A 25050-nucleotide genomic window follows, 5' to 3' on the forward strand; every position below is an offset into this window, starting at 1 on the left:
GCATCTGCCTTCCTGATTTTGTTTTGACAACATATGGCTTTTTGTTGTTCCAGAACCTCTTTAGCATTTGTCACATTGAATTTACATTGAATAACCTCTAGCTTAAGCTGCGATTTTGGCAAATCACTTTAGCCTTGAAGCTGGGCGAAACATTTATCGGCGTCTACAGTATGGGCAGAGTCCGTAGGAGACCTGTAACTCCTTCAGTATGAGGCTTTTCTGAATCCAGCTCCAAACAAGTGATGAGTAACAGTGGAGTACATGGAAAAACTCTTATTCAATTTAATTCAAACCAAACAGAGCTGGGCAAACGCTACCTTGGGGAGCTAATGAGTGTAATATTGGAGTCTGCACTTAAAACATGGCTTTCACGACAATTAAAGGTCTCTCTTCAGTAAATTTTTCAGTCCATTAAGATTATTATAATGAATTGCTTTCATTGTTTGACAGAAATGTCCCAAGTGTATTTAAATATGATTCCCACTGAAAAAAGTGGCAATTAAATATAAGAACTGCTCTTTTTCTATGTACAATGGCGAGCCCCATTTTCATATCTTGCTTGGGTCCAGCCACTTGTCCTGTGGGAGATATTTCTATTTATATCAATAACTAAATATTGAGACAAATCGTCTATAATCTGATAATTGTGACATATAATCTGACGAGAAGGAGGGAGAGGTCCAGCTTTAGGGCCCTGTTCTGGACAGTGACTTCCCCCTGCAGCGCTTGCAGGGAGAGCAGGCTGCGGAAGGAACTCCTCCCCGCGAGGATCCCAGATTAGGAGCCCACTTCAGTTTAGCAGGGGAATGCAAAGTTTCCCTGAAAACTCCCTGACTTTGTCTCATCGCCCTTTCCAGCATCTGGAGTTACCTGTTTTGCTAGGTCCCGTTTAGGACAGCTGGCATGGTAGCCAGCTAGTGTTCAAAACAAAAAAATAATGAAAATAGCCTGTAAACCGGGACGAGGCACGCCCGCACTCCGAGCTTAGAATGCCAGTTATCGCCTCTGACTTTAGTGTAAGAACTGGTCTTTCCGTCAGAAATACCACTGCCTTTTTTTTGTTCATTTAAGAAAATGATGTGTGTTATGATAATAAAAATCTTTTTGCGGGATAAAAAGAAAACCAATTTAAATACAAAAGATGTGCAGATGCACTTGCATGTCTTTTTGCTATCTTGTTTTTACTTTGTGGTGTGGTTCTGGAGTTGTGTTCAAATCCATGTTCTCTCTCCTAATTTCTATATCTCTTAATCATTTAATTGAGGCAAGATCCTTAGCCATCTGGAAAGCCGTGCGCTTTGGGAGCCAAGAATACACTCATCTGGGAGAACTCCCATGTCGGAAAAAAATGGGAACTGTTGTTCAGGCTGGGGGTTTAAGTGCAGCCTGGTGTTGGGCTGTGGCTCGGCGACGCGCAGATGGGGTGACAGGCCTCTTAGCGCGCCCATGGAAGTTCAACTAGGAGCTCACGTCTGCTCACAACCCGCTGGTGGTGCAACTTCGCATAGCGGCTTTTATGCACGATCAGCCATCGTCCCCCCTTCCACATCCAGCACGCAGCCCGCAGCAACGCCTGAACCGCCTTCCGAAGGGCAGCCCTGCGACCGGCCCTGCCCTGGCCCGCAGCGGCGGCGCCCCATCCCCGCCGCCGGTGCGGGCCCCCTGCCGCCGCTCGCCCCGCCGGGGCCGGGAGGAAGGCCCCCGCCCCTCCCGGTGCACCGAGGGCTGGGAAAAGCGCTGTAAGAAGTGAACAGTGGAGGAGCGACCTGTTCTGGTCAGCTGTGCTCCCAGTCTGCATGAGCCGTTTGTCCTCTCAATCTCATCTAGGCGGCTAGTGGCTCTTTAAAGACAAAACATCAGTCCTTTCTCATGGCAAACAGAGAGCTCTTCAGCCCAAAGTAAATTACCACCCTGTCTGGTAACACGTGAAGAACGAATTGCGTGTTCTGTTTGTGACTTCTAAAATAGATCAAGCTAGGAAGTACCCATTATCAGTGAAACGACCCATTTCTGCTAGAAAAAATAGCCATTGAGGAAACCATTTGTACACTATTACGTCTTCCACACGTTTTGTCTTCCGTGGTTGTGTCGAACCAACCCGAGTAAAACAGCTCTTCGAGGGTTTTTGTGGTTTGGTTTGGGTTTTTTTTGAGTTTGGGTTTTTTTTTTTTTTTACTTAAAGAGTTGAAGGGCGACTATATTTAATTTTTAAAAATATTGTGTTTAACTGCGTTTGAAAGTAGCAGTGTCAGGTTGGCTGTTATTCAAATTAAAGTTTTGGGGGAAATTCTCAGTTTACAGAAAGCTTTGTGAGTTATTACACTGATTTTAATTACACTACATTTTGTCCAGTGTGTTCTCTAACCTAAGGTTACAAATGCTGCAAGTCTAGGACTCTGGAGATTTGCGAGATTTTTCACTTCCAGAAACGCTGCATAATTGTAATATGAATATTCTATAATCTTACGCAAAATTTTGTTCTAAATGTGCCAAGACTATGGTAGGGGAATTCTTTGCGCCTAAACCAATTCAGTTATCCGTGGTCTGTATTACTTTTCTCTAACATTGATTTTGGGTCTTAACAAAATAAAGCAAATATAAGATTAACAACATTTTCTATGTGACAAACTACTACTCTAGATGTTTAGAGCACTGTCGTTTTTCTCTTTCGTGAATGTCCAGGCAGGACATTGGAGGATATTTAAGACATGTAGAAGAGGTTCATTATATTAAATATAAATGTATATAAGAATAAAAATACAACCCTGCAAAAAAAGTGAAAAACAGACAAGATCAAAACCTTGAGGTTTTCTCAGTTGCAAAATACTTTTGTAAAGTGGCCTAAAAAGGGAGAAACCTCAATTTAAAATAAACTTACAGCTTCCAAATTTCAAGGGGCAAGCATGTGCATCCATAGGGAAGTCTTCTAAATGCATTGGACATTCTGCTCTCACAGTCAATCTATAATGGATTAATGAGCAAAAGGACACATTTATTCTAGTTTCACAGAAACAGCAAATAGACTTCTATTACGACACACAGAGTAAGTACAGCATCATATCTGTTATGTGATTAATTAGCAGCTGGAACGGGACCTGGCTGGGGCGCTGACAGGCACGTGTAGACACAGCAGGCCCCTGGCTCTGCCGTGGTTCGCTCTACAGCAGAGACATGCTCAGGCTTCTCGCTTGGTGCGAGGGCTAAAACCTATTAGAAACTGAAATTGCTTCCTTGCTGCCATCATTAAATTGGCCCACTCTGGATGCTCAGGCATTTGCTGAAATCATTTCGTTGCTATCAGCTGGGGTGCAAACACGTTTCTCAATAAAAGAGATTAAATAAAATAGAGACAGTCACATACCACACATCAGCAAGGAACGAACAATAATACTTGAATACTAGGCAGAAGATTGCATTAAGGCACTTGCAAAGGTGAGCAAATAGAAATGGTTATGGTCAAAAAAAGAGACATATGTGAACAGTGTGCTGCCAAGGGAGTGTTCTTGTGGATTAAATCCCTAACAGCCAAGCGTTTAGGAAGACAAGAAAAATTGACCTGGACTTGCGTAACTACCAGCCAAGCAGATTCTACCCTAGCCTAGGCAGTCTTGAAAGATGTCGCAGAATAAATGGAACATATTTGACAGGCTCCCAAAAGCCTGGAGACTTTGTTTTCTCCAAATACTTGTACTCTTTTAAAAACATCCTTAAAATTGTTAAAAGAAAACTCCGTGTTCGCCTATGTACTAAGCTATCCATCCTGACTTGGAGTCAACAGAAGCACTTTATACCTTGCTTGACTCCATGGGAGACGTAAAGAGGGGATGTGTAGCTCTGTAGAGACAACAGACCTTTTGTTGTTGTTGTTGTTGTTTAATTTGCAGTCTTTTAATCCAGAATGTTTCCGTGACTCTGTATCATCGTTATTTCAAAAGGATTTAACTCCTCTGCTGACAACTGGATAGCTAAAGTTCAGTTATCCACGAAGAGAATATGTTTCCAGTAAGAGCACTGCCAGCACAAAAAGAATTTTTTTTCCTAACTTTCTAAATGTTTTAGTGAATTGTTTTTCTTGTTATGAATGGAATAAGAAATGTCTATTTTTAGACTGTCGTGCTCTGTATTCCCAAGCACAACAAATATGAAGAATGGGCAATCAATTCTCTGTGCATCTGCTAGTTCTTACGATCTGCTTTCTATAGGATCCAAAGGTTAAAGACCCTTGTACACAATCTAGTAGTCTAGATTATATTAAAGTTTCAGGCTTTATTATACTTTGCTGATGGAATCCTTCAAAGCAACTCCAAATTAAGGTCCTCTGCAAATTGGCGGATTTTTAAAATGAAGCATTAAGACACATCCAGGGAGCGTAAAGGTGGCACAGCAGGAGGGGAAAAAAATAAATACTGCAAATGCCTCAGTCTGTCCATCATTCCATGGCCTGTTGCGAAAATAATTACTAAGCAGCAATCAAATTATGCTCAAAAAGGAACCTGTTTCCTGTTTGGAAAATATGATGCTTTAACAAGTTAAATTGTCAAACTAAATGAAGGACATAATATTTTAGGGCTCACCTCATTGTGTATAGCAATGTCCCGTCCTCTGTAATTCGTAATAGTTTATTTGGCATCGTCATGTTATGAGCCACTGACTTCTTTCCATTGTGGAAAAAGGTATCGGGTGTCCAAATTTTGCTGGCCATTAAATTATTTAACCGGAGAACAGTCATAGGTCCTTTGAATTTTAATCTCTCATCTTTCCAGCTTTGGCGGAAAAATACATCTATAGTGTATTCCTACATCAATTCAGAAAAAAAGGAAACACTTATGATGCCATATGTTGCAATATGAGAACTCGAAAAGTATATTCTTACCGTTCCCTAGAAGCAAGATGACTATTAATGAAATTAGTAATTATCAGAACGTTTATTCTCTATATTACTTACAATGTACCTGAGGCTGGTTATTAAACAGTTACAATATCATTACTGTGTTCAATAGAATAAATGTTAGGGAGAACAGTATATCAAAAATTAGACAAGAATTTGAGATATAATATAGTGGAAACAAAATAATTCACCCTCTTCTCACTTTTCCTTCCCCTTCCACAAAACTGTAATTTGAAGCTGTGGATACGCAGCCAGTCTGCGCAGCACAGGAAGAATATGGCTCTTGGAAGAGAACAGGCCTGGTGAGACAGGTCGTACTGGAGCCTTTTGTTCTAAGTGTCTCAGTAGCAGAAACATGCAGTCCACCTGCGAAAAGTTCGCAGGTCACTCAAATTACGTGGTCTGATTTATGAGATGTGGAATGGCTTATTGGGCCAGACCACTGGACTGCAGAGAGCACAAGCCGAGGACAGGCTTGGACCAAGAATTACAGCTTGGTTAGGCAAGGGCTGGGCCACTGGGGAAGGGATGCAGTGGCTGACTTGGTGTACGTGGGGAGATTCAAAATACCCAGCGCTCGCTATGAAATGAAAGAATTATTTGTTACAAAGCAACAGGAACAAAGTTAAGAAGGAGAGGGTAAAATTAGGAAAAAGATGTTGAAGTATTAGACATAAAATACAGATGTATGTGGGGTGAAAATGTGGAAAACTCCTGCGGACGCAGTATAGTATAATATTTTCCCAAGGAAAAATTCCACTCTGACATGAAAGTTCAGTATGGGATTATCCTGCCCCTTCCATCGTTCATGCCTCTGATATTATGATATACGTCAAAAGTAGCTATACAAACGCTGTTCAAAATGACCCTGAATGACAAACTTTTGGCTGAGAAACTGAACCTTTGCTGAGATCTCCTGCCAACGGAGACAGCAAATCCTGAAATAAAGGAAACTCCTGTGTGTGAAGGCACACACAGCCGTAAGGAAAAGAGCTGCCCCAAGGAGTAAGGTAGTAAACAGAAGCATTCTGGAATGAGCATGTGAAATCTCGCTGTGGCAGGCTGCCTTAGACTTGGGATTTTCCTTTTAACAAATGGCAACGCTCCGTACAACGTAAGCAATTGTGAGCTGTTCATTCCTTGTGCAACTATCAGCAAGTAAGAATGGGGATTCTTACTGGCGGTGCGTTTGTCCTGGTTTTAGGGCATGAAATGCCTCAATGAATTTCTTGTGGGCATGCAAGTGTTGTAGTTCCGTGGTGTGGTCTTACTTTGGGCTTGTTTGGGGGTTTTTGTTTGGTTGGGGTTTTTTTATTTTATTTTATTTACATGCCAGACCTGTGAATCATTTTGGTGCATGCTTAATTGTATTTCCATTTTGTTAATCACATGCTCAGTGAGCTGCTGAAGCCTGGATTTGTTCAGCTCCAGTGACGGCAGTTGTGCACTTAGAGCCAACCACTTGCTGCAGAATTTTGCTGGGTCAGGGCCTTAGGTTGAACTGTGGGCAAAATCTTGCCCCAGGTGTGCAGCAGAGTAGGAGAGAAGGAGGTTTAAAATGTAGTAGATGGCATTAAAATATTGGATTTCTTCCCTGTTTTACTAGCTCCAAAGAAAATTTCCTCCTACACGCATGGGAAAGGTAAAAGACATGCCCAGAAGGTGACATCATTTCGGTGTGCGTGTAAGCTATTCCCTTTTTATCTCTTTCAACTGCAAAGGAGGAGGTGAGTGGGAGGTGGTACAGGTTGAGAGGAGGGAGTCTGGTTCTTCACTTTATATGAACACAAGGTTCTTGTGCTGGAAAAGAACAAGGAGTCTGAGAGATCTGATAAGGGACCTGACAGCATAAGACAAAACTCAATTAAGAAGTAGCTGACAGGTCATGCCTGGCACAGACTGAATCTTCCTCTATCCCAGCCTGTTGCACTATACAGGATGAATTCATTTTGGCTGAGCTTTCTCAACTCCTTAGCTTTCACTAGTCACTTTAACATGTACAAAAATTCTCCTCAAATGAATCCTGACAGACAGCTGATCTTGAAGATCAAGTCATCGGAGACTCTGATTAGGGATTTCTTCTCCAGGAGGGTGCCGTACAGAACAAGGGAACAGAAGGATTTTCTCCAAACCCTCTGCTATAGCAGTGGTCTATGTGCAAACGTATGAGCGAGATGAAATTCAGAATAAATTCTCCACAGTGGAGACTCTTCATTTCTTAGTGTGCAGGTAAAGAAAGAAGATTCCTATCCGCACTTTGGCAATTAGTTGTATGGTGTTGAATATTTATAACACTTTGACTTAAATGTTCGGTCATTTACTCATCTGATCTCTCTGCCCGGAGACCGTTTATTCACAGGGTAGACCACACTGTGGTCTATATCAGACTAGGTGCTGTACAGGAAGGCAGTAAGAGAGAAACTTGTTCCTGGAGAGCTTGCAGTACAGAAGCAGTGGGAAGGAAGGTTTACTAGGAAAGTTCTGTCTTTATGAAAAAAGGTAATTTTAAAATGCTTCTTATTCCAGATAATATACGTGAAAATTTCACAAAAATGACAGTCATCTGAGAACAACCATTTATCTGTTGATTAGTTCAGTCCACCATCTGAGAGAGCATGCCTGAAAGCCTGCAAAGTTCTTCCAAGAAAAGATGTTTTTATTTTAAAAAGTGCTTTTCTCCTGTTTAACTTTATTCACAACTTTAAGAACAAGCCAAGACATTCTCTTTATAGAATAACAGGTTATGTCTATGCTGCTCTTAAAAGAGTGGATTGAGAGTGGGTAGGAACACCATGTACTCCTCGATATATCAACCTACTATCTATATAACTGCCTCCTTGGATTCCTGCAAGCAGATGGTCTAGGTACGCTGATGTCTGGCTGCGGCTGCAGTTTCATAACACACGGCGTCAGCTGGAGCAGCTCCGTGCCCGTTGCCAGCCAGCAGGCCTGGGCTCAGGCAGCAGCCAGCGCAGCTGCGACTCGGGCCGCCCCGCGACCAGCGCCCACGACCCAGTCTATGCTTACTGGAAATCTGCTCCCTGGAGCAAATCCGGGGCAGCCCTCAAATGATGGTGTCTGCAACCAACCTGTAGTACGCACAGAGGACTTTGCACTAAATGTACATTGAAATTAATATAAACTTTATATTCTGGTAAGCTCTTCATTTTATCTTTCTCTTTCTGTCTCTGATTTCACACTTCCTTCCTTAAGCAAAAGAGTTAGCATGAGTAGGCTGCACACAGATTACTTTCTAGGGGAGGTGAGTAGGAGTTTTGCGCTAAATACTTTTCTGTAATTCCTTCGTTTTCAAGACATATGAACACCTGTCTGGGTGTTTCTTGGTCACACACTTTATTAAGAGACTGATGAATTCTTCCTCCTGTTTAACTAAGTGAAAATCAGGAGCCAATGTGGTATGGGGTTTTAATTATTTTTGAGATTTTTTTTGTAGGTAGGGATCGCTTATGCTATAGTAATTCAGCTATACTGAATTATAGCTGAAGTCAATAATTTTTTTTCAAATATACCTGTTCCTAATTCTGAAAGTAGATTATTTTTGGCTTCAGTATTGTAGTCTTCCTTAAAACCCAAAGCCCATACAAACATCAGTTTGTCCTAGGAATGTCAAATTAGCTTTATCTTCTACTTAATAATTAAATCACCTGAAACTACAAAGTATAAGTAGATGCTGAAGTCCAAACATTATACAGTCCCAAGTAAATCAGCAGGCCTATCAGTTACTCTAAACTGATGTCTACGTGTACGAAAGCATCCATGTCCATTTGTTCATTAGATTGCCATTCATTACTGGAGTTTTCCAGTAAATCTCTCTGAACAGAGCAAACACTAGCTTAGCCAGCTGACTTGCAGAAAACAACTCTAATGAATATTAACACAAAGCATACATTCACCCACATACATCTATCACTCTCTTTTTGTTCACCTCCCACAAGCACCTGTGTCCAGCCCAACCCTTTAAATTCCGTCGATTTTCGGGAGATTAACAAGAGACCTGTCCCAAGACGACAGGTCTCTACAAAAACGGAGCAACCTCGGATCACTCACAAACTGCAGCTGCTACAGTTTGAATTCAAAGACTATTAAATTAAAAACATATATATATTTTAGTCACATGACTCTGTTCGAAGTGTTCAGTTTGTCCAGTGGTTGTTGGTTACCTATTTCAAGACAGAAATGGGAAAGCAAGATGAAGTGTTTTGCTGAACCAATAACCAGAACACAAATTATGGATGTCAGTGGCTTCTACCAATCTTTAATGCAAGGAATTTCCCCTCTTTTAATTTATCATTTAGAGTAATAAGTAGACATTGTAATTTCACAAGATTATCACAGAACAAAAAAGCAGAAGTCATTGAATGGATTTTTTTTTTAATTCTTCCTCATGGTATATATAGTACTTAGTATTGTATATAAGTGCTGAGGAGACAAGTCACCAGTCTAGCTATTTCCCTGGACTACCCTTCTATTGTAGGTCTTCTCAGCAGAATGACTGGTCAAAGTGTCTGTGGTGCCCAAGCTATTCTTTCTCATTTAAATATCACGGTATCAGTCGCAATTATAAATTTGACTGTAGTTTTATAAATGCTATTTTCCAAGCAATCAGGAAAATGGTGTCTTTGCATGAAGTTCATTTAGGAAAAGAAACTACCTTGTAAAAGTTACTTTCTCTGTTATTCCATCCCTTAACGTTGTTTTGAGTAATCAGAAACTTGTACATATTGTAGGCCTGTAGACAGGCGTGTCTACAGTTTTACTTCAAATTAGACAACTTACAATTTTGTGGTAACAAATGGAACTTGTTTCCTTTCCTGTGGTAATTTTTTCTCTTTTTTTTTCATCTTTCCTTTGGTGAATGTCTTTAGCTAAATGTAGCCAGCTACAAGGTTGAACTGTTTTCTTTTCTGCATTTAAATAAAGGCAGGTGCTGGTGTTGCCAGCATTCATCCCAAGACAGGATCCAGCAGATATTAGTAGCTGCAGACCAGGCTGTCCCTGTCAGTAGCACCCTACTTGTGAAGACCCCATTTATATGCAAAATTTAAAGCACCTTATCCGTATTTTTACACAATTTTTAATATCTCTTAAGACCAGGGCTCACAACATTTTCATTCAGTTTTCTGAACTTCTCCATCCCCTGCAGTTATCTAGCAGTTTAATATTCATTCTATAAAGAAGTGACACTAATTCTCTCATTAATCTGCTCTTCTCTTTCAGCAGGCGAGATCTAGGAAAGTCACTTCCCATTGATTCGTAGCTTTTAATATAAAAATGCAGGTTAGACTGTACAGATGTCACACTGTAGGCATAAGTGTTAATTGCGTTTTAAGATGATGAACTTTCTCGGCAAATTGGATCAGTGACGTGCCAGCAAGGACCTGAGCAATCATTCTCAGAAGAATACGTATCCAAACCCTAATGCATTTCATAATATATTATGTAGCAAGTGTAAGATCTGTTAAAACACATTATTAAAGTCACCGAGGCTGCTAATTTCAGGGCACTTAAATGCAGTCACAGCTAGCACCAATGTTTGCACATAAAAGCTGACAGCATTTTGGAATCGAGGGTTTAAGAAAAGCCCAGCCTTAAAAGGAGTAAATAAGTATTGCATAGATCTTTCATCCTCCAGAGTAAAAAGACAAGAGAAAATGAAGGCTGTAGAAATATAGGCCATCACTTACCATATCATGGTCTGAAACAGGCCCAAAACTGGTGACGAAGATGTCAGTCTTCACTTCAGTTACACGCTCTGATGAAGCAGGAAATTAGGACAGTGAGTGTCTATCAACAGTCCGCATTAGATCTAACCACTGCCAATCCTCACAATAAATAGAAAAATTATTGCCTTTGATTAGCCATTCTAAAATTGGTCTACAATACGGTCCTGATAATTTATTGCTTCTAGAGGTAATTTCACAGTCAATATTGTCAGCAACCATTTTTTTATTACAGGGTTTCCACAGAACTTTTTGAGACATAGCTTGTGATGCCACGGTGCAGCAGCCATGGTTCCACTGTTGTGTAAATCTTTTCACTCTTTGACTAATAAATCTTCTTGTCTGACAATATAAACAGTGCTGAATATTTTACGCAGTACTCCAAAGTCTCATTGGGTACTCCGTGTTTCTGGGCAAGCTGAATGAAGGTCTCTAATAATTAACCCTGGGCTTATGAATTATGTACTTTGCATTGAGACAGAGGAACATAGAAGAAAAAGAGAGAGAGAATGAGAATACATTACGGTGTATGAAAACGTAAAGATATTCTGTTGGCATGAGTTGGAAATGGCTGCGTTACCCTTAACTGCAATAAACAAAAAGGAGTTAAAACTTTTCCAAATAAATATCAGCTAAACTTCTCTACTAGAATTTTTTACTTATGTATAAATGTTATAGTCTGTAAATGTTTTAGATGTCTGTTTAAATTGATATGGGCACTAGCATTAGATTTCCCTTAAACTACCAAACTTGTTTTATAGGCCTCAATGATAGATTAGTACAAATAATCCAGAAATCTGTAACTTGTAAATAACGCAGATTATATGTACATGCTGTACCATAAAGCTAGTCTTCTCTGTGATCTCAAGGATGTACATTTGCTCTGTGGCACAACGCCCTCGGCCACTTGAGCAGAATCTAATGATTTTAGCGGTCACAAACGCTGAGTCTGAGACACCCAGAACGGTGCTGATCTCCAGAAAGAGCCAAACCTCTGGCCTCTGCAGATCCCCTGCTAAAAGGCGCTCTGAGAAACGCACAAGCTTAACCTGCCCCCTTCCTCTCCTCCCGCTCTGCGCACACCCCGTATCGGTCGCTTCCGAACATACTGGTACCTTCTAGGCCACACATCACAAAATATTCACCTAGGATGGCATATATCAACATAACCCTGTTGATTTAAATATAGCTGCAGGGAGTAACACCACCTGGAGGCACAAACGCAAACAGTGTCGAGTGGAGCTCACCCCATCAGCTTTCAGAATTTACAGTGACCTAAGTCTGAATACGTTTACTACAGTGCTCTGCAAGCCAGCGTGGGGGTTGTGGTAGAAGTTTCAAATGGGGAAGGAGTGACACGTTTCTCAAATAACTTGCAAAAAAGAAATAAATTGAGAAATTCAGAATGTTAAAAGTAATCCTAAAGAAAAGAGGCTAACAGAAAAGTACTTGTATAGTAAGCAAAAGTCACACAGCAGACAAGAATTTTCATAAGACTTAGAAAAGTGTATACGTAGCTATCTGTATAATGTGATTTAAATATTGTAAAATGATTAAATTAAAAACTAATTTAATACAGCCCTCTGATTTCAAAAGACTTTGGACTGTTTAAATATGATTTGTTCCATCTGACAAGAAAGTTCTGACAGAAGAGAAGTGAAATAAGGAATCAAAATTAAGCAGCCAGTAACAATATAAATTTCTGTATCTGATGCAAAAGTCCTAATGAGAATCAGTGTTCTACAATGCACGTACAGGCTTTTCACTTTCATTCCAAAAAGTCTACAACTTCTAAATGTATATAAATGTAAGCAGTTTAATAGAGATGTTTAATATATATACAACAAAATATCTCCTTTCGTGAGACAGCAATAATCAAGATGTAACACTAGATCTGATTCTCCTGTCATTCCAGTAATGCACTGAATGGCACTTGTATTCTGTTAGCAAGTTAATGCAAGAATTAGGTGGTAGCAAAAGTAATCTCCAGGACTCATTAAAAAAGTGAAAGGATGAAATTTCCAATGTATCATTCATAATCACAGAAAGTAAAATACTATGATGTGGCTGAATTGCCTAATAATATTCTTTTTGTTCTTTATACCTGCGGCTGAGATGTGTACAAACTACAGTGACTACTGACAAAAGCATTGGCTAGGTGAAGTTTCCTCCTTGGCTGTCCGGTGAAATTTATGTGTGACCTTGTCACTATTTACAAGCTTTTCAACTGACTTAAAGAAATTTAAGTCTTCTCTTGACACCTGATTGGCTCTGGACTTAATGAAGTTCACAGGGAGAATTTAGCCTTCTATTCCTGGCAGAAGCATATGGTTGTCCAGAAATTACTTAGCGTGGAAAAAAAAAGTACTCTCTCCTTCAGCCCATCACTTTCACAAAAGTTCAAGAGGCTGTGGTCTTGTTTGAAACAGCTGGCATGGAGATTTCACAAGGTCCAGTAAAACATTGCTGAATGGGTTCTTTAAGTTCCCACTACTGAATCACCTTTTCTTAAGACTGAGAAACTAATCTCATCATGAAACCTATTAGCCTTTTACGTATTGAAAAGCGAAACTCAAGTGACACTCTTAAAGATCTTTCATCCTGATTCCCCATCTCTCTGTCTCCTTTCCACTGAGGCACTTCCACTGGTGTCATTAGGGGACAGAAGATGCTAGAAGTAGGCACAATGCATTCATCCCTTAACGGTGTAAACTCAGAGTCCCGGCTCTGAGCGAGCCTCTGTTTAATATAATATAGCTAACCGATTTACCTTGCACAAACACAGAACGCGCTCTTTGAATCAGCAGCGTATCACGTAGTGGTATCCTGAATTCTAGTTTTGGGAGGCGTGTGGTCATAGCGGAGCGGTTGAGGCTTAAGGAAATCACTTTGAGGACACAAAATGGAAACTAAAGGCTTTGGCAGTAAGATGGAAGATTTCCAAGGGAGTGGAAAAATGAGTGATGCCCTTCATTTCTATATAATATTGAAGATCATTTAAGTGGCATGTAAGTCATAAGTAATAATAGAAAATTCAGAATGTGAACTCGCAAGAGATTGTGTTATCTTCATGCTGATTACTCTTTTGCAGACCATCTAATCCCAGGTCTCTTCAAATCCAGCTAAAACCACTGTACACACCAGCAAATGATTTCTTTTTTCTTTGATATGTACCTCATTTTCAGGAGCAAGGAGAAAGTGTGTGTGAACACGCAGAAAAAGATTAGCCCCTCCAAAGCCATATGGAAGTTTTGAAATTTTTGTTTACTGCTTTACTAATTAGATGATTCAGCTGTGCTTTGTGGAGAGCTTCAGAAGTTGTGAGTCACTCCTGCACAGGACACGTGTTTACTCATACGGTTGGGATATATATTTAGAATCAAGGTTAACCATGTTCAGTTTGCAGCTTGATTACCATGGGAAGGCTTAAACTGTGCTTCCAATGCTCAGAATGCATTTTTCAGGAACCTCAAATCCTGAGCTATATTCAAAACCTTTACAATATCCCTAAGAACTAGAGAAAATTCTAAGTCATTGAACAAAACGAGCTCACGTCAGGAGCTGATCGGACAGCTGAGGATAAATCCATCAGTTGTAAAGACATGTTAACCATATCTCTTGACTATAGCATCTATCTCATGAACCAGGACTAAGTCATATAGGGACATCTGTAGAACAGGTAACAATTCCAGTAAAAAAACCGCCGAGGACATTATTAATGACTTCCTAGTTTTACTATAAGGCAACCATAGGATCCAAGTAGTAACTGATCAGCAAAATAGCAACTGAGTACCACAACTCGACACTCTGGAACATAGTCTCAGGCAACTGATCCACACAGAGCTATGAAAGCACCAGTCAATGGGAACTACTGTGATTTTACTGCTTACAAACTACTGCGTTTTGCTAATGATGCTAGACTAACGTAAACCTTCAGAATTAGTAACAATAAATATTTTGATTTAAACTCCCAGGGAGCTCATTATTGCTAGAATTGTGATTGGATTACAAATTGAGAACAAAATAAGAAATACAGATTTATTTAAACAGCAGGAAATAAGCCTATTTATCATAGGAAACTATACGTTAACTATTTCCCTTTTTGACTTGCTGGTATTTGAGCACAAGGCTTATTTAAGTTGTATATTTTGGTGGTTTAAATTACTTCCATCTTTTTTGGTAATGTACTTGTTCCTCTTGCATGTCTTGTGTAAGTGTGTGCTATAATTATTAAAATAGAGAAGACTTTTCCTATGGTTTTGAATGAAAGGAATTTAGATGCCTGTATAGCATACACTATTATTACTAAAAAAAAATCTTGGAGACTAATCACCCTGGCTGCATCCTGTGAAGTATTTTGATTAAAGAACCACAACAAATACATTCATAAGAATTTTGTGCTGCTGCTTTTGGAAAAGTAGAGCCCAAAAGGGGGAACCACTAGTGAGCTGTCCTGTGATTGCCCAGCTGCAGTCTGTGCTGCTATGAAGGGTTTACTGGGAGCTGCACGGTGTCAGGGCAGCTCTCTCCACGCCAGGTAACAGCTCAGAGCTACTCATCTCCCCCCTGCCTCCCTACTTTTGTATTAAATCAATTTTGCTAGGGTCTTCTGTGGCTTTTTACAGTTGCCTTTACATCAATGTGGTGCCTACAGAGTGGAAAAAAGACCAAAATCAGTCATTTCAGTTTTTACAGAGTTAAGTATAGCACCTAGTCCTCCTTCACTTACAGAATTACGTGTAGGGGTCCAGAATAGGACTCTCTTTTCATTTAGAGTAGAAACATTTAGGTTTAACTGAATTTTTATTACGCATACAGACAAAAACCATATTTTCCCTAAACTTTAAGTTGGCTCAGTTATGAGTTCAAATCCAACAATTTCCATTGGGACCTCAATCACCAAGAGGTAAGTTTATCATATATTTATAGATAACGTTCTCATAAAACTGAATTTTAAAACCTAATTAACATAATACTGTCAGGTTTATTTTCCATCACTTTAAATACAAGCACTCTGTGGAAGTAATGAATTGCCTGAGATGGACCGACGTTCCACTTAAGGACAGTCACACTCAATTTTGATAAACATCACACAGGAGAGCTCAACAAATCGCTTTTACTGATAGCATAAATCAAGTATAATTCTGTTCAGTACTGGAGTAATGTTGATAATCTATTTGGAATGATCTAATGGGCATTCGACCCAACTACAAAAGCAAGTTTCTTTTAGGAGGATTCTGATCTGCCTAACCAAACTCACTCTTGTTCTTCTTAGTTCTGTATTAAACAACCTTTCTACTACAAAGTCCTTCTCAAAGGGATAAACGACGTTTACAATTATAAATGTGTTAAAGGGATAAATGATACATGTTATAAAGGGATAAAGCACCTTTACATTACAATTATTCGAAGTTAAAAGGTCACAGACCACATGCTGTCTTTTAGTTTCAGAGAGGGGATGTGTGCACTGCAAAGGTGATAGTCACAAAAACTCTGTAGCTGCCCCTGATCTCTTGAATCTCGGCACCAGGTAGAACCAACCTGCCCTGCGCAAGCCCGCCCTCTCTCCACGGTGGCACCCCAGATCTGCCACGGCGGCATCCCGGGGCTCATCTCTACTCCCCACATGAAGACAAGCCAGAACAAAAGGCAACGGCATATCCATTTATCTGAGGAACTTATTTTTTCCATCTTTTTTTGTTGCTTTTCAATTCTTTTAAATTCCAGCTCTAGATACAGTGGTTTACTATGAGAGGTCACCAGACATTGAGATGAATTTTCCTCCTTGTTTGACTCCTTTCCACCACTATCTGATCCTTTATTTTGCTCAGGATTGTGTATTTGAAAAGAAAACAGCATCTTTGTTATTTAGCCTATTTTTGATCACCTGTAGTTCTAGGATCCAGATAGTTCCCACAGAAAATTATGCTATTATAACTTCACTGGTTATTTTTTCCCTTAATGTCTAACATAATTTCCTCTTTTTCAGCTTCAATATGTTACTCTCTGCAATTCCTCCTCCTTGCTTTTTGTAAATTATTATCCTCTCATGGAGTTAATAGGTGTCCTCTAGTGTGATTCAGAATGTTTTTACATTCATTTTGAAAGTTCTATTTTCCAGGCATAAATAACTGTAAATGTAGTTATTTGTCCATGTTTATGGATGGGTACAACAGATGCCATTTCCTAGCAATGTCTGACTAAGTGACTATGCCCACACATGAAGGAGGCAAACATCTAAATAACATAATTTCTATCAATAATTATTGATAAGAAGTGCAAATGTGCCAATGCATAACATAGTGCTATGTGTTTCTTTTAAAGAAAAATCAGATTCATTTTAGCCACAATGCCATTTTTTAAATACCAAGCATATTCAGTCACTGTAACTTTTCCCCGTGGGTCACCTACTCCATTTTTTTATGTTCTTGTTAATGAGAACTAATTCCTTCATTGTTTAATGGCAAAACGCTCCGAGCTGCTCACTTAATTTCAGAGATGGCCTTACTGGGTTATCTAATGAATAATAATTTTCATTCCCATACTCTTTATGGAGCATATGTGTTTTTTAGTTTTCCTTTTGAAGTGGTACCTCAAAAGAAGATCTAGAAAAAGGAACGGGAGGGCTTAATATTAACCTAGCACTGATTCCATGCATGCTGAAAGAGTGATTTAAAATTCAGTACCTCTAAATTTTTCATTATCTTAATGCTCCACCTTTTAACCTGGCTTTCCAATTAATATATAGTATAGCTCCAACAATGTATCTTTGTAATGAGATCTCTCCAGGAGCTTGTTCCTGGCTTCATCGTGCCTCATCTGCCTCACCAGGGTATTTCTACCAAACAATGAAACTGTTCATCACACTAATAGGAAGCCTGCAAACTTGGGATAGAGAAATATCACTGCGTTTATTTCAAAAAGGAGGAAATTACTCCTATAAGCGAGTAGAGCAAGGTCAAGATCAAACCCCTTTCGCAGTTCATTACAATTTTGCAGTAAGCATACCTTCTTGTCACCGAGTTCTTCATCCATACACATGAGCACAAGGAAGGAGAAACAAACAAACAGACTGAAGAAACTCTTATTATCTACCTTTTCTTCCACAGGTGAGAAAGAGAGAAATTGGTTCTCTTTTCTGTTCCTGTCCGTGCACAGAATTCTCCCTTCTGTAGGTGTATCTATTTGAAAAACTGCACCACAGAAGGAGAGGTCGTACAGGGATAAGCAGAGAGTTTTCTGCAGTGTGCCCCTTTCTGTAGAAGAAAGTAACTGTACCACACAATGTTTTACTTCATCTACTGTTTCTCAGAGGGCATAGAAAGACCAGGACAGACAATTTAACTGGAAGAGTGCTATAGTGCAATCAGTGGTACGCAGATTTACATTGTACCTAACAGCGTAAAGTTTATCAACATAACATGTATGTATGAGGGTCTCTGGTCTCTTAAATTCTCCGATAGCTACATCACAGCTTATATGGAATGAATGAGTTTTAGACCTAATTCTGTATATCTAAAAATGCTGTTATATTGGTAGCTTTCTTAACTTTCTCTTTAGAGTAGATAAAAATCGTGTTCTGATTGAAATATTTAATAAGAAGACATCACTGATGTTGGGAAGAAAAATGAAACCACTGCTCTTCCATATACATTTTAAAATTTCCAGCAACAGATCATGCTATAATGGAAAGCTGTTGAACTTCCAGCTCCAAAAACTGTGCTATATTTGACATATCGATTTAGATTTCTCGTTGGATACTTTTACGTAGGGACTGTTTCAGAATACATTTCCCCATTATACAAAGTGTCAAAATGGAGTCATCTTGAGGTTCTTAGCTCATATTTAGGTACCTCAGCAAGAAGGTTTTGCGGAGGCGAATTTCAAAATTCCTGAGCAAACCCTCTATTATAAATTGGTACCAGAACTGAAAACATTGGCCTAGATGCTAGATCCCTAGTTTTAGGAATCTATAATTTATGTCTTTGGAAGAAAGCATTATTCAACAGTCAAAAGAGTAAAGCTACTTCTTACTGCATCTGATTTTAAACACTAATTTACTGCCCACAAGTTCATTAGATGTGGGATTTTTTTAAAGTCCTGGTACTCTTAGTTCCAGTATTCGAAGCTGACAATTATAAAAGATAAATTAAATTTACTCTGCTGAACTGACACCATGAAACTGTAACGTACCGAGCAACAGGGAAACAGTGATATTCAAGGTTCTTGGCTACAGGCAGGAACATGCAACACAATTCAGAAAAGGAGGGATGCAAACATTATTTAAACTTCTCTAACCCTTGGTTAGAGAAACTACTCCAATCCTGCCTGCCCTCCACCCCGTATTTCCCGTGCTCCACTCATTTTTGCTTTTAACTGATAGTGGTGCAAACGGCTATTAAAGTTTGCGAAGAGACTCATTTCCTCCTATAGAAGCAGTTACATTAAACCATCTTTCTGTCAGGAGTAAATTTTAACTGGACTAGATGATCCTTTCGTGAGGTACACAGACCTGTTCTCCCAGTACACCCTTGAAGTCTGTCTTCAGGAACATACGTATGAACACACATGCGTAAGACTGCACTGACGTACTTAGTTCTCTACACTGCAATCCAGAGAATGAGAGAAAAGCCTTTTCCTGCGTCTCCCTTTGTTTGCTTTCCTAGTAACTGTTAAACAAATCATAATAGCTACAAAACTCAGAGAAGAAATCATCATGGGCTCAGATTTTTCTTGTAGGCGTGTACCAGACTCTACGCAGTTTAGAAAGTTTCGTTCATTTATTGCCTTCTCTGCTAGGTTTACTTACTGGGATATAGTAGCTGACTGCATTGTACAGTTGCATTAATCAAAGATTAAGGAGCATTTATTTCTACTCTGGTCCAAGGGTTTACAAGTAAGCAGGCAAAACTACGGGTAGATAAAAGTAAAAAGTGATTCTTATTTTGTTGTGTATTATCTGAAATTGCAGCCAAAAATTTACAGACCAACCCATTTTAAAATGTGTTAATTAATACTTTATAAATAGAATTTTATCTTTAGCCATTCCTTGAAGTCAGTGAAGTCAAACCATTGAAGAAGTTGGCTCACAATTCAAGAACTGTTGCAAGATGGTAGCCTCAAACCACACAATAAGCTTACTCTCAGTTACCTTCCGTTTCATCTGCAGGAGATGGTATAAGAATTCTTAATGTAATACCCTGTTCCTCTTACAATGCAGTTCCTCTGAGAGCTATTATATGAAAACAGGTTGAACTACACTTTGTGGGTTGGGTTGCTTTGTTTTATTTTACCTGAAGAGTCCAAAAGAAAAAAAAAAAAAAAAGACATCTGAAAGAAGTAAAAGCAACCTTTCCATGCACTGGAAAGAACAGATTTGTGCTTGTATATTTAGGACTTTCACATTTGTGAACAGTGAGCTTTTAAGACCCAGTTTTGGGTCTTAAAAAGAGTGAACATAGGGATGCTGATAAAGACTAGGCTTTGTAACAACGTTTTTATAAAGATGTAATTGCTATGCGGTTTTATACCTTTTTATGGATTCAGCACCAAGAGCAGGAGAAGAAAGAGACATTTTTACCAATCTGTGAAGACAAAATGTTACAGAAACAAATCCTGACACACCTAAGTAGGAAAAAAATCTTATAAACTTCTCTGAGACTTTTATGACTAAGGTTGATTGATGCTTTCACTTCTAAAACCAAATCCTCTTATGAAGATAGTCATAGAGAGATGTGCTGCTTAGGCCCGATTCATAAACTTCTCATTTGTCGGGTCACAGGTCATATTTTATTATCTTTTATTCTTCATACATTGGAAGTTTTAATACGTATTCAGAAGTGTTCTTGAATTGTGAACCATTTTCTTCTTCTTTTGCGTATAAGTGTGAGAAAACCGAGTATGTGAAAGACAGAGAGGGCATGGTATTTTGGAAAAAATGGATATTATGTATCAGCATTATTTTATGTGTATATATAAACAGAACTAAAACAAGTATATAATGGAAAAATAACATTGTTTTAACTGTTTTTTATCTATCAGGTAACCTTGAAAATTATAATACAACACACCTCCCAGTCCTGGTCTCAAGCGGTTATCGTAACCATCCAGCAGCCGATCCAATATTCTGGTAAATACTGTGGTGTTGTCTTTAAGTTCATCTTGTGATGAGGTTTGGCCATAGCTGAAATACAGAACAGTTAACACTGAAAAACAGTAATCCACTAATAACCTTACAAAACAATAATTCCAAAATCTGTTTAATCTTCCTTATACTGGTTTATGGTCACAAAATCTCCTCCATAAAACAAGATCGTAGTGCTTTATAGGGTTCTTTCACTTAAACATTTTCTTCTTAAATTGTACATTTTTTGTAAAATCAAAGAAAACCAGTGCCTCTCTATAAACGATGAGCAAATAGAACGTCAGTTCCTTAACGTTTATCTCTTTATTCATTAATGGTTATAATATTCTAATATGTGTTCCTCGGGAAAAGGCTCATTTGTCAGCAAAAGATAATGTGTTTAATTCATAATAGTTAAAAAGGGTTTGCATATGAAGAAAGATGTAAAACAGTAATTTAGAACACTGACACTTAAGTGCTGAAAATAAATGTTAAAACAAAGATAAAAGAAATACTGAGATGTCTTCTTTATGAATCTAGAAGTAAACCAAGTAAGCGTGCATTGTCATAGGTCAGTATATAATTTTGCTTTATTTTATTTCCCATTGTCCTTTAGCAGTTAGATTTGGAGGAATACCTCCACCTTTTCCTTACAAATGTGTAACGAAAACATCTGTTGATAGGGAAATCTCTCATGTCTATAAAGCTTCGCTTACAGATCCCCAATGTATATCTCTTAACTCAGCCAAAGGTCCTGCAATTTTGCTTGAACAAGGATAAAATTAAGCTCTTTGAACTCAGCTACCAAAATCTTACTTCCAGCAATACAAATCAGAATGAAATCCTCGGGCTTAGTGGTTTCTGTCTGCTGTAGATGACATCAGAATCAACCTTTTTCTTAAATCGGAAACCTTTACCAAATACCCTGTCACAGATGATTCCCTTAATCATAGATTACAGTTGTCTTAAAGCCAAACCCAGTATCGTTTTTTCATTCATTGCTGGGAAGACTTCCATTATAAACACGTGTAGTCATCATGACTAAAAGCAAAAGCACTGCTTTCCAAAACATCATTTTGACGCGCACATTGCTACTGAACTGGATAAACAGTGCAGTGCCAAAAACTTTTGGTAGGATCGGGTCTAGTCACAAAAGTGTCTCTTCCATTGGGCAGCTTGTTCCCCTACGGCTACAGCGCTGTACGGGTCTCGGTGCTCTGCCGGTTGTTCCTGCTCTAACCAGCAAAGACTGTCTTACAGTCTTAATATACTGTTACATGGAATGATCCGGTTCTATTAAATAAAATACCTGCGAAATGATTTTCTGTAAGCCGCATCGGTCAAACATCCTTTGTGTATTCCACACGTATATTCCACTTGTATCAAATACAGAGAGGAGGAGGAAAGATACCCTGAACACAGGTACTCTGGAAATGCTTCCAAGTTATTTTGCAGTACAGGTTTGAATAAGTAACACTACAAATTCAAACGAGTTTCAGAACTGACACTCAGAGAAGTTTTACTAACTTCTGGGTTATTTCAACAGGATGTGACTTTGCAGAGAACCATTTTCAGGGTTTTTCGATGCATATAAATCACTGTTTCTAATGAAGACGACAAAATCTCCAATAGTTTTAAAAAATACTATGAACTTCCTCTAGCCATATCATATAATTTCACATAATAAAAAACAGGTGGATTTATATTTATTTTTCATACCTACAGTTGCATTTTAAGTCACAGATATTAATATTTTTTTCTTTTATGTGTCCTATATGTTGCCAAATAACAAGTTCTCCTGCTGTCTCCAGTGAGCATTATCTTTCAAAGGATCATTCCTCATACGCCCTATGTAGAATTGCAACACGGGACTTTTCACTGAATTAAATTTTATATTAGCACTCATTGTCAGCAAACAAGCTGCTGTACATACATATCTCAAGGATAGCAGAAGGTCATCAGGATTAAGGTGGCAGAAGGATATCAAAACACTTCAGAAATTTTCGTGGTAAATAAATGGGTACATTTGCGGAAGAGGCGCGAGAAAGATGGCCTGGTGGCAGTGCAGTCGGAAAGGATGCGATACGATGCAGCGCTTCCATCCTGGCTGTCGCATTTGTCAGCACCCTCACCTGTTCTTCCCACCATTTTATCAGAGGTAAAAAGCACCGTCAGGGCTGGTTTTAACTGATGTATGGTCACAACAGGAAGACTGTGAACCTTTATGCACATATAAAGTATACTGTAACTCCAGAGGGACTGTGATTTTTCATTCAAAACACACATATCAAAATAGTCTTAATGCTGTTTTTTTTATGACAGGAAGAATGATAGGGGAAGACTGTGTCTTCCTGTATCAGATACTTTATCTAATTCATCAATTGTTTTTTATCATAAAGGATTAACAGCACTCCAGAAGAAAAGGCAAGGGAAGTTTCTATGACAAAATAGCTTTAGAAACACATACATTTCATGTAAGGTGTGTACATTTTGAGGAAAAAGGGACTGTGTGCGATTGTGTTTTCGTATTAAACCACAGTATAATAAAAAACTGTGCACTAACTCCATCTACAGGTCATTACAATAGTGACACACCGTGTAATTTTTAAACAGTAGTGCAATGCGTTTTAATTATCACTTTAAGAATGCACATGCATACATTCTAGATATAATGAATCTATGTACACATATATATGTACACGTATCTATATAATAAACACGTTTTCACAAAATTCTCTAGCTAGGCCAGAGGAAGTACTTCATGAATACTTCAAATCTCACCTTTCTTAATATATTATCAAAATAAAGGTATTTCTTCTAAAATGTTATGTTTATTCAATACAGCAATTGTAACGTGAATCACCCGCTTTTCTTTTTTTTAAGAGGAAACACTTGTGCAGGTGAACCTTTGCCCACTCCACTCTATTTAAAATCTTCAGGGTAGCCAGAAGATAAGTTTATCTAGAGCTGCAAATGCATAAGGAGACATTCTGGAGATCAAGGCACAAATACATCTTTTAGGGATCACTATTAACAATACAAAATTTCTACTGCTTTTCGGTCATTAGGTAGCATTATTGACAGGACCTTAATATTTTTAAACTACAGAAATATATCTGTGAGTCGTCTTAAACACCTTTACTGAATTTTGAATTGCAGAGAGTACTTCAAGTATACTCCAGACTGCTTTACAGTCTTTAGTTAACCTACTAGTTGTTAGATGAGGTGCTGTATGATTACAGATTGTCTTAATACTAATGCTACTTTTAGATAATGATTTCACCATATATTCCACAAACATTCAGCACAGCGTGGTCTTTCAAACATAAACTGCTACGGGGTTTGAGCTTACAAATTCTTCTTCATCCAAGCAGTCTGCCTTCACCAGGTCTACTTTGGATTTGCAAAAACAGCTACTAAGTTAGGACACAGTCCTGACCAACCAAGGGGTGAAAGTTTTGCCTCTGCTTGCAGGGACAATAAAGTTACTAAATAGCACTTAAATGAGATTAAAAAAACGTAATTACACTTTTTTTTTCCTCTAAAGAAGCTTGGATTTCTGAGCAGTCATTATGTAAGAGTAGAAAGGGTTGCACAGGTGTTTAAGAGGTACTTTAGTTTCAGTTTGTTTCAGAAAGCTTTTGCTTTTTTTTCTTCACGATATTGAAAAAGAGATGTTACGCAAACAAATAGTAGTTTTCTTTCAGTCTTCCCTTCGTTAGATTTAGCTGGGATTTGAACAGGGATTAACTTTCCCCCATACACTTAGTAGTAGTGCAGCCCATGCAGTATTTGCCTTATGCTGCCGTATTAAATTAAAGGTTGCTAAAACATGTTGGTGCATTAAAAAATATCTCCCCACCTTCTTTCAGTCAGTGCGTTCAGAAGGAGGCTCCAGGCCCAGAGGCAGTCACAAAGCACCAGGAGTCTCTTCATGGTGGGCTCTGAAACTAGAAGGAAAATAATCATCAACGTCCCCTACATTAAAACAGGTACTGTGGAAAAAAATGTCTGATTTTGGAAACTTTTGCAGAATAATTTGATGCCAGGCAATGACCTCACAATACTATAGCTCCTGTCACTCGGAATAAGGGAGCACGGCCTTGGCTGCTCTCCTGCTTACCTTCTGCTTTTAGACACAGAGGCTGAGGGTGGGATTTACTTTACGGTAAGGGTGTATTCTTGTTTGCATTATTCTTGAACTTTAACAAAACCAGTTCTGAGTTGAAGCTGCTGTCCCCAAGCTCTGTGGCAATTCTTACTCAGTTTCCTCCTGCGTTGAAAATGCGACAAGGCGC

General features: G+C 38.8%; 1 protein-coding gene across 3 annotated transcripts in view; it reads right to left on the reverse strand.

Moving 5' to 3' along the window:
- The window catches only part of GABRA1 (gamma-aminobutyric acid type A receptor subunit alpha1), a 44940-nt gene that overhangs the window by 16630 nt on the left and 3260 nt on the right, over window positions 1–25050 (reverse strand). For all 3 annotated transcript variants that reach the window (XM_087760125.1, XM_087760123.1, XM_087760124.1), the window contains exons 2-6: window positions 24615–24702; window positions 20700–20812; window positions 10594–10661; window positions 4575–4795; window positions 2879–2961 (exon numbers count right to left, since the gene is read on the reverse strand). In XM_087760125.1, coding sequence (XP_087616251.1) covers window positions 2879–2961; window positions 4575–4795; window positions 10594–10661; window positions 20700–20812; window positions 24615–24688 — 559 coding nt within the window. In that variant the 5' untranslated portion in view covers window positions 24689–24702. The remainder of the gene's footprint in view (window positions 1–2878; window positions 2962–4574; window positions 4796–10593; window positions 10662–20699; window positions 20813–24614; window positions 24703–25050) is intronic.

This window comes from Nipponia nippon, unplaced genomic scaffold (assembly GCF_047370975.1).
Source record: "Nipponia nippon isolate SJK-2023a ecotype South Korea unplaced genomic scaffold, ASM4737097v1 scaffold_21, whole genome shotgun sequence".
In the NCBI taxonomy this organism is placed as follows: Eukaryota; Metazoa; Chordata; class Aves; order Pelecaniformes; family Threskiornithidae; genus Nipponia; species Nipponia nippon.